Source organism: Cupressus sempervirens, chromosome 1, assembly GCF_028749045.1.
Source record: "Cupressus sempervirens isolate cs-2001-9-10 chromosome 1, ASM2874904v1, whole genome shotgun sequence".
NCBI lineage: Eukaryota > Viridiplantae > Streptophyta > Pinopsida > Cupressales > Cupressaceae > Cupressus > Cupressus sempervirens.
Genome location: NC_143118.1, coordinates 576,169,723 through 576,178,586, shown reverse-complemented (window position 1 = coordinate 576,178,586; position 8,864 = coordinate 576,169,723). Strand labels below are relative to the sequence as shown.

Here is an 8,864-nt window from a genome sequence, read left to right as displayed (position 1 = left end):
TTTTTTCAATTACAAGCCCAAGATGGGATGCCTTTGGTTAGTGCCTCATTTTCCTATGGTTGATACTCTCAACTAGTGTTGCCACCTCAAGTCTTCATAGTAGAATTGGAGATGCATGTTTAATACTATATGGAATGTCATCACTAAGCTAAAGATTGCACACTTTTCCTAGTGTGTCTTTTTCAAGAGATTACTTTTGTGTCTTTGGCTCAAGCACTTGGGCATTCTTGACTTACATTGTCCTTTTTGTGGCCAACCAAAGTCTTTCCTACACATCTTTTGGTTATATCATAGAGCTCAACACTCTTGGCTCTGGGTTCATGATTTTTTCAAGCCTTTTAGGCAAGAGTTGTTTTCCTAGCATATGATTCTGTTGGGTGGTTCCCTCAGTATCTCTTTCAACTATAGCTAGTTTTGGCATGCTTTGAGGATGGATAATCTTTTACTCTATGAAAAGATAGGAATGTTTTTCTTTTTACTCACATCTTACTAGATATCAATGTATCTATTTATACTAAAGCTTGCATAGGTAACAATGTAATGATGTAGATTCAGGTACAAGCCAACAAGGTGGCTCTTGAGGTAACTCACCTGCAAGAGCTACTTAATCACAGAGGTAATGCACCTTCTATGGTCACTCGAGTAGTCATTGGTGGGGTTGTAGCTCCTTGGCTTGTCCCTCATAAATGCATCATTCCCAGGATCTATGTCACTCTCCCAACAGTGGTTGCAATGATCGTTGTTACAACTTTTCCTCTTTGCAATGAGGCTCTGCCTAGTCCCCAATTGCTCCTCCTTCTGCTCTTATTGCCTCTAGTTGGCTTTCCTCTGGTAGAGACCCAAAGTGATTGTTTCCCCACTTGGACATGCTAATTTACCCTCCTAGGGTAAAGAGAGAAGAAGATAAAGGGAAAGAATTTTTTTCTAATGGGTGGGCTCCTCCTGAACCACCATCAACCTCATTGATGTATGGGATTTTAATTATTGACATGGTTAACCTCTCTTAGTTGGCACTACATTAGCCTCTTGAGAGAAATTTTTATGTATTTTATAGGAAAAGATGTTACATTTATGGCCTTCCTGTGTGAACTTTCACAGGGTGGTCTTTATATCCCCCAACCCCTTCTTTTTATAAACATGTACCTTTACTATTTAATTAATAGAGAAGGGACTATTCACCAAAAAAAAATCACCATCTATTCAAAATTTAAGTTTTCCTAGTTTAGCCACCTACAAGTCAAGAACTACTAGTTGCAAGTAGCCAAGAGTAAATGGAATCCAGAGGTTTGCAATGAATTTATTGCTACTAGGTGATTTCAAATTTTAATTTGACAAAATCTAGAACAACATGGACAAATACAATGAATATGAGCATAATAACTATTTCAAGATTTTTTGTCCACCAAATAACAACAATTTTGTAGTAGTTGTGTGTTGGAGAGAATGTGCACTATGAGATAACACTAAATTGCTTTGGTGTAGCTTCAAATTGCTTCAATTAATTAGTTATCATTAATTATTCTTTTCCCTATTTTCTAACTTTGTAATTTTATCTAAATTTAAGTAGAAATAAATATGATATGTCTAAAATTTCTTGTTTGAATTTTATTCTTGTAAAATCAAAATTACAAAAAATTTATCTATTTTTTTCCTCAAAAGTTGATTTCTATAGCCAATAAATATAGAATGATACATCTCTAATTTATTATTATAATTTTATTTCCCCAAATCATCAAAATTACAGTTTGCCCTATTTTGGAGACTTTAAATTTTCAAATTCTTTAAATACTCAAAACTCCTTTCTAGAAGATTCAAAATGATAACAAAATATTCATATAATCCTTAAAATATTACTATACATCAAGTTTTTCATGGCGCATGTGTAACTTTATCCATTTAGTATCCATAACCCTCGTTTTTCTAAGGTGAGAGATGCAGAAAAACTTTTAATTGTAATCAGTAGTCTCCATTCAAACTTTCTCCCATTTGTGACACGTGTTCAATATGAAATTGAAAGCTTCTTACTTTACGGACGAGTAATACAAATACATCCACATTGACACAGGAACCTACCGGCCGACAACTCAATTTTATTTGCTTTAATACTTAGCAATTTTGATTTTTGTCCAAGACAAACTGATTGCAAATTTGAATGTAATGAATTCATAATAGAAAATATTGATCAGTTTAATGGGTAGGTAAAATTATTTTATAAAATTGTTTAAATAAATCCAATGTCATTTTTACGTGCGTAGATAAGTCTGATAAATTATATTAAAAGAATCAGATTTAGATCCGTTCTCAGTTGAATATGACGATTGAATATAACGAATCGTTGATTGTAGTTCATCTTAAAAGTTCAAAGATTTGCGAAAGATATCAAATCTTGTATAAAAATAATTTAAAACGGATAAAGAGGTTCTATAGAAAAGTACTAAGTAAGTTTTTTTTTTGTCCTAATTTACCAAAATACAAAATTGAAATTAGAATTCGCCTATTATAATTTGATCTCAAAATGAGCATAGCATAATTTCTATAAAAAGATGGAATAAGAATAATTTATTCTTATTTCAGATTTTAATAAACCAAATTTGATGGATTGTGAGGTTTGTGACATCGCTGTTTGATTGCATTTTTGGACTATTTTCTTTATTCATCATAAGATATAAACTAGATCGACATTATTTAATGTTTAATATTTTTTTTTTAAATGACAAAAATACTAATATTGGATTTGATATATTTTTTAAACTTTCATAAATTATCTTTACAAATAAATCTTAATAAATCTTGTACTTAGTCTTAAAATTAAAATTATGTTGAAAGATTATTTAAATATCATATTAATGATCTCGACTTATTTGTATTTTTTTAATTTTCTGCAATATATTTAAAAATAAAATAATTTTAGTTTTGATTTTATACTTGTTAAAATAATTTGATGTAATTTAGAATTAAATTTATAATATACAATATAGTATGTACTTTGATTTCAATGAATTTCAAAGATTGTGGTATATCTTTCATTTCTAATGTCAATTTTAAAAATAAATTAAAGTTCAATTAAAATAATTTGGCCTTTTAAAAAATTAATAAAAAACCAATTTTTATAAATAAAAAAGCTTGTTTGTTTAAAATATTACCAAACTAAAATAAATAATTTAATTATTAAAATTTTAAAACAAAACTTATTCCTATTCCTATTTCAATTGTTGCAACCAAACATAGAATATACATATTTCGACTCCTCTTCCAGGTCAACCAAACATGTCCAAATGATATTCTAGAACTTATTTTACGAATGCATGAATACCAAGAAAAAGCTTATTCCAGCATAAGTTCATGTCATATTCGGCAATTTTTGCAGCCAAATGGGCTCTTAAGAAATTGCAGAGGTAGCCTTCAGCTATCAGTTTTCTTAAACATCACATATAACCAACTAATTCCTAGTCTAAAGTTGCTAAGTAGTCAAAGTTTATTTATAGGTTGGTTGTCAATGAAGGGGTTGTTGTTGATGGTCTTGGAGTTGGTTGTTGGGCCTCAATTCCTCACGTGTGGTGACTCCTCATGTGTGGTGTTGACTTTAGTTTTCCATGGTCTTTGGCTTGATTGTTAGTGGCTAGCTAGCTTGTTTGTAGTTGGTATATACTTGGTTATTGGTTTCTCCACTGGGTTCCCTAATGAGATTTTCCTTGTTTTAGCTGCTTTTTGGTTTTAGTTTCTGTTAATGTTGGTTCTGCTTATGGAAGATGTCACAGCTTGTAAGCCTATTTCGGCCATTAATATTGATTTTTTATAATTGATTTTGTTTTATCTTTAGTACATTTTGTGTGGAGATTAGCCTTCCCTTTAATTTGATCTCTCATAAACTTTTCCTGCAGTGGCTTTCTTTGACCGCCTTAAAATCATTCTCCTCGTTTCTTATGGAAGTCTCGAATTCTAGAATACCCACATTATTCTTGGGAGTTCACATATTTTAACATATTACTTAGACTATCATAATTTACGTTGAAAAGTCGTAATTAAATATAAGATTTGGGTTGAAACATCTTTCGTACCTTTACCATTACTGTATATCTGTAATAAATAGTTGAATTCACAAGCACATAGGATGCAATTCTACGTTTTGAGAAATTTAATGAAGGGAGGAGCAGAGATGAGAGATTTAGTTGATAGAGAGGATGTTTGGAGTTGTGATTATTTTACTAATCAGCTTCTGCCCCAACAATGTCACATTTCTCCTGCAGCTGAGGAAATGTGTAGTTGCAGTCAAGCCACGAGCTCCTTTCTGCAACTTCAACATCACTTGTTTGATGACATGATTGTTGCCCACAATACGTTGAAAGTGAAGAGTGCGTTCATAAGGTACAACAAAGAGGCTTCTAATGGGTTCAAACTGAACCAGAAATCTTTCATGAAGCAGAAATTAGCCAAGAGATGCTTTGCATTTTTAGGGAGGGTACATGAAAATGAGAGGGAGAAGTCAAGAAGTGAAGTGGATGATCGCTTCTTGGAGGAGTCATATGCATCCACACATAGGATTGCTGAACGCAACAGGAGAATCAAACTCAGTCAGCAGTTTATGGCTTTGCGGAATATTCTTTCTCATAATCTCAAGGTATAATTTTTCCTATATCCTTTTCTAAAATACCGCTTATAAATGTCTTGTTTATATGAGTGTCAGTGTTAAATCAGTATAGAAATCAAGAGGAAGAATTACAATTTAGAATTTAACTTTAAAGAAAGAGATTTAATTTGGATCTTTATTACATTCAAACTAAAAGAGGGGTAAAATATTTATTAAATATCAAAGAGAACAGAACAATAATAGAGGAAACAAAGAGCACTAAAGAGCTTTATTGTGATCAACAAGTTGAGCCAGCTAAATAAAGAGATTCAATTTGGATCTTTATTACATTAAATTAATAAGACTTCTTATATATAAACACACTAGAAAGGAATATTGAGAGTGATTTAGATATATAATTTAGACCTTGTTTAAGAATAGAACTTGGAATCTAGGTTAAATCAATATAATCTCTTTATGAACAAAGAAATTAGAAATTAAAACAAGGGGGTACAATATATAATTCTACTAAATATTAGATTTAATAAAATTTCATTAATATTAGGTCAATACAAACTCTTCACTAACAAACACAATAAGAACCAAACCAATTATTGTAACTCAAGATTCTTTGCAGAGAATCAACCTTGAATCTCTACAATAAAAATGCAATATAATTTTAAGCAATAAATGTAATTACCATTTTTTCCATTGCTTATTTAAGTTCTGATGGAGGGATGGTTTTGCAGAAAGCTGATAAAAATTCAATTCTCTCAAATGCTATAGTGGAGCTGAATCAGCGGAAGCTTCGAATCAAAGAGCTTGAACAACGAAACAAAACTTTAATGAATGAAGTTACCCAACATACACGTGAAGGTTACAGAAGTATGTCACATGGAAATGTAGAAGATATAGGAAAGCATCCATTAATGGCGTCCATTTGTGAAGAAGCTGTTGTAGTGATTGAGGAGAGCGATATTGGAGATGAAAAAGCAATCTTGCATGTAACTCTCAGAAACATAGTTTCTAAGAGTAGGTATATGGACGCCATTGTTACCTTGGTGAAGTGCTTGGAGGAAATGAAATTGGGAATTGGGAGAATCCGGTACCGAGACTTGGACTCAATGAATCCAGTAATCGAAGTGGCAATCCAGAGACAAACTATGGTATTCTCTTGTACATAAAAGTGTTTCTCTTGTATGTATGAAAATAGGGTTTATATCTTAAACTGAAATAGAACTATTTGTGGTGTGATGATAAAGGGACGAGGATGGGAGCTATTACAAAGCCAACAGTTGGAGGAAGTGGTGAAACGTGCTCTCTATGCAGCCTAAGCCAACCAGTCTAAACGGAGTTTATCATGTAACCATTAATGTTCAAGACATTTGGGGATAGATTTTTTTAAATTTTTTTTCCATCATTGTAACAAATATAAAAGAGGGTTGGTAATGACATTTGTAATGGTTAAAATATGCTGTCATATTTGTTTGCTACCAAAGTTCAAAGTCTTATTGTGCTATTATTGTCGTGTTCATGTTTGTCTATTATTGCCGTGTTCTCAATGAGGAAAGCATAGGCCCCACATTGAAAAATAATAATAGGAAAATGACAATTTATCAAAAGTAAATAGTCAAAAGAGTTGGTTGAAGAGCTTTCACAATAATTTAAGTAACCCGATACAATTGTAGTATAAATTTTATATCATATAATCAATAAAAGGATCAACTCTTAGTTCACTTTTGATCAATTTTTTAAAATTTTTTAATGCAAAACAATTATAAAATTGATATTCCTTGTTTGATCACATAAATACTTAATATTGTTAGAAAAATGACAAACATATATAAATAGCTAAATTTTAATATAAAATATCACCTATATATATATATATATATATATATATATATATATATATATATATATATATATATATATATATATATATATATATATATATATATATATATCGGTAAATGATCAAGGTCTTGATAAATTCTACTAAATTAAAATGAAGTCACAATAGCTGTCCTTCGTTTAAATAGGCACCGAAAGGAAAGAACAGAGAACAAAACCTCCAGTCTAGCCTGGGACACCAGTCTTATATTATTACATTTTAAAAGGGGCATAACCTAGTGAAATCTTTACAAATATTAAATTACAAAGATTATGGGGGCACACTCCTCTATATTACACCGATATTGAATAAAAGATCTGTTTAAATTTTGCTCAAGTCCATCTTTGAGTTGTCCAAGTCTTTCATGTTGAACTCATACTTCTTCTACTATACTTATCAATCAAACACATTAGAGATCTCAAAGTTATAGGGAGATAACCAATCATTAGCATAGGGATCATCACCCCAAAAGGACCTAAGTTAATAATTTAAGCTTAAAAGTAACAAACATCTAATACTACAGAGATAATAATCCCAAATTAGCATCAATAATAAAGCTACCATAAAAGGAATTTCTAAACAAAATCCTATGGTATCCTCTATGTAGATTAAAACAATAGTACTACTCCATAGTAATGAGGACACTATACCACCTTGAAATCAAAGGGATAAAATCATCAATCTTAAAATCCATTGTGGCACATAGATATAGACCATTGCTATAAATTGTAAAACACATTCAGTCCATCGTATTGAAAAACCCCCTTAGAATATCATTCTTGAAACACCATCCAAATAGAGAAGCCAAATTAATCTTCTTTACCATAATAAATAGAGATATTAACTATGAACGATGAGCTAATCTATTGATAAATGAGCATTAAAAGATATAAGTCTTCAAGGACTAATAGGAACCAAACTCAAATTCCATCCACTTTATTCATAAACCAAAAAGATTCAAAGCCTACCTAACTGCATACTAAAAGAAAAATGAACCAATCATTCACATCTCATTGTCAGTCCATTAAAAGGTGCACTGGAGAGAGCCCATTAAAAAATCTTAATTTAACCATTATTATATTATCTTTAAATCTGCATAATTGTTTTGCAATGAGTTGACCCTATATTATACTGAGAGTTATACAGAGTATATAATTAAAATTTTTGTGGCCTGTCCAACCTATCTATTTCTAAAAAGATACTACCAGGGAGGCTATTATTATAGCTAAGACTGATACTAATATCTACCATAAGCACTATATTGCTACAGATGTAAGCCTAAAATAATACTATAGGGGCTATACCTATAAAGATATACACAGAACAAAATGGCCCCTCAAACCATTTAAGCTACATTAAACCATCATGACAAAGACAACAAAAAGGCCAACCTTGCTAGAGCCTCCATTACTTTTTCCAATATATCATGATCACTTCAACCACATTGTTTGGATTTTCTACCTTAAAAAATGGAGGGAACTCAAATAAGGACTTCTCTCTAATTTTCTTCTCAATGTTTGGAGTGCAGAAATTTACTCTATCAAGGTCTTCAAATGAAACCCCTAGGTAGACATGTGCCTTGTGAATTCTGAGGTAATTTACCAGCCACCCATGCCCTAACACCAGAATTATCTTCCTCTACCCCATTAAAAAATGGAAACAAGGTTCTAGTTTGGTCCATGCCAATTCAAAAGCTACTTTATCTCTGATGACTAAAGCAGGACGCCTTAGAATATTGGTAATGATCAAACTCCCTAGAGAGTGCTCCATATACATTTCAGGGAGCAGAAGACACAGGTTTTCATCAATACCCATTATCGCCTCCTCTATGCCTTTACACCAAGTGGATTGAAATAAGTTCAAACATAGATGAATCATAGTCCACTTTCTAAATCCAATCCTCACCATGCAACCTATAAAAGTGCCAATGACATCTCTATTTTTCCTCCAAGAATGGTCATACTGGAACACTCCTTCTCCAATTGCTCGACTGAGAACAATCAAGTCTAAGTATGTTGTTCCAGCATCTAGGCTTCACATTCCCCATAACAGCCATCATTCTCACTTCAGATGTATGAAATACAAAAATATTGGTGTCCATGTTCTTTCTACAAACCCTTCCCTCTACAAACAATTCAAAGAAATAGAAACCCAAATCCTAAAGCAAAGTCTCTCAAATTTACTTGAAACTGAAATCAGGAAATCACCACCTAATAATGAAAATGGGCTATCATGTACTTAAGCAATACACCACTACAGCTAATGAGTGCACTATCCTTGTTCATGGGCTTCGAAGACAACTAGTGAAAGAAACTTAAGGCATGAAATTCCTTATATCGTGCTTAAACATATAATTAAAATGAACCTTCGACACCTTCTTGAAAGGTGACCTTAGTTCTAATA

At 31.8% G+C, this 8,864-nt stretch overlaps 1 protein-coding gene across 1 annotated transcript; it reads left to right on the top strand.

Moving 5' to 3' along the window:
- Positions 1–4,129: 4,129 nt before the first annotated feature.
- Positions 4,130–6,029, top strand: LOC149578734 (uncharacterized). Its single transcript, XM_089805201.1, has 3 exons — positions 4,130–4,618; positions 5,317–5,733; positions 5,830–6,029. Exons 1-3 carry the CDS (start codon positions 4,139–4,141, stop codon positions 5,899–5,901), a joined length of 969 nt encoding a protein of 322 aa, XP_089661327.1. The 5' UTR covers positions 4,130–4,138; the 3' UTR covers positions 5,902–6,029.
- The last annotated feature ends 2,835 nt before the right edge of the window (positions 6,030–8,864 follow it).

Bases quoted from the DNA above. Each gene is read 5' to 3' on its own strand.
- LOC149578734 (XM_089805201.1), top strand. From the start codon at position 4,139: ATGAAGGGAGGAGCAGAGATGAGAGATTTAGTTGATAGAGAGGATGTT. The intron at 4,619-5,316 runs GTATAATTTTTC...ATGGTTTTGCAG, and splicing joins TTCTTTCTCATAATCTCAAG to AAAGCTGATAAAAATTCAAT. The intron at 5,734-5,829 runs GTATTCTCTTGT...GTGATGATAAAG, and splicing joins CAATCCAGAGACAAACTATG to GGACGAGGATGGGAGCTATT.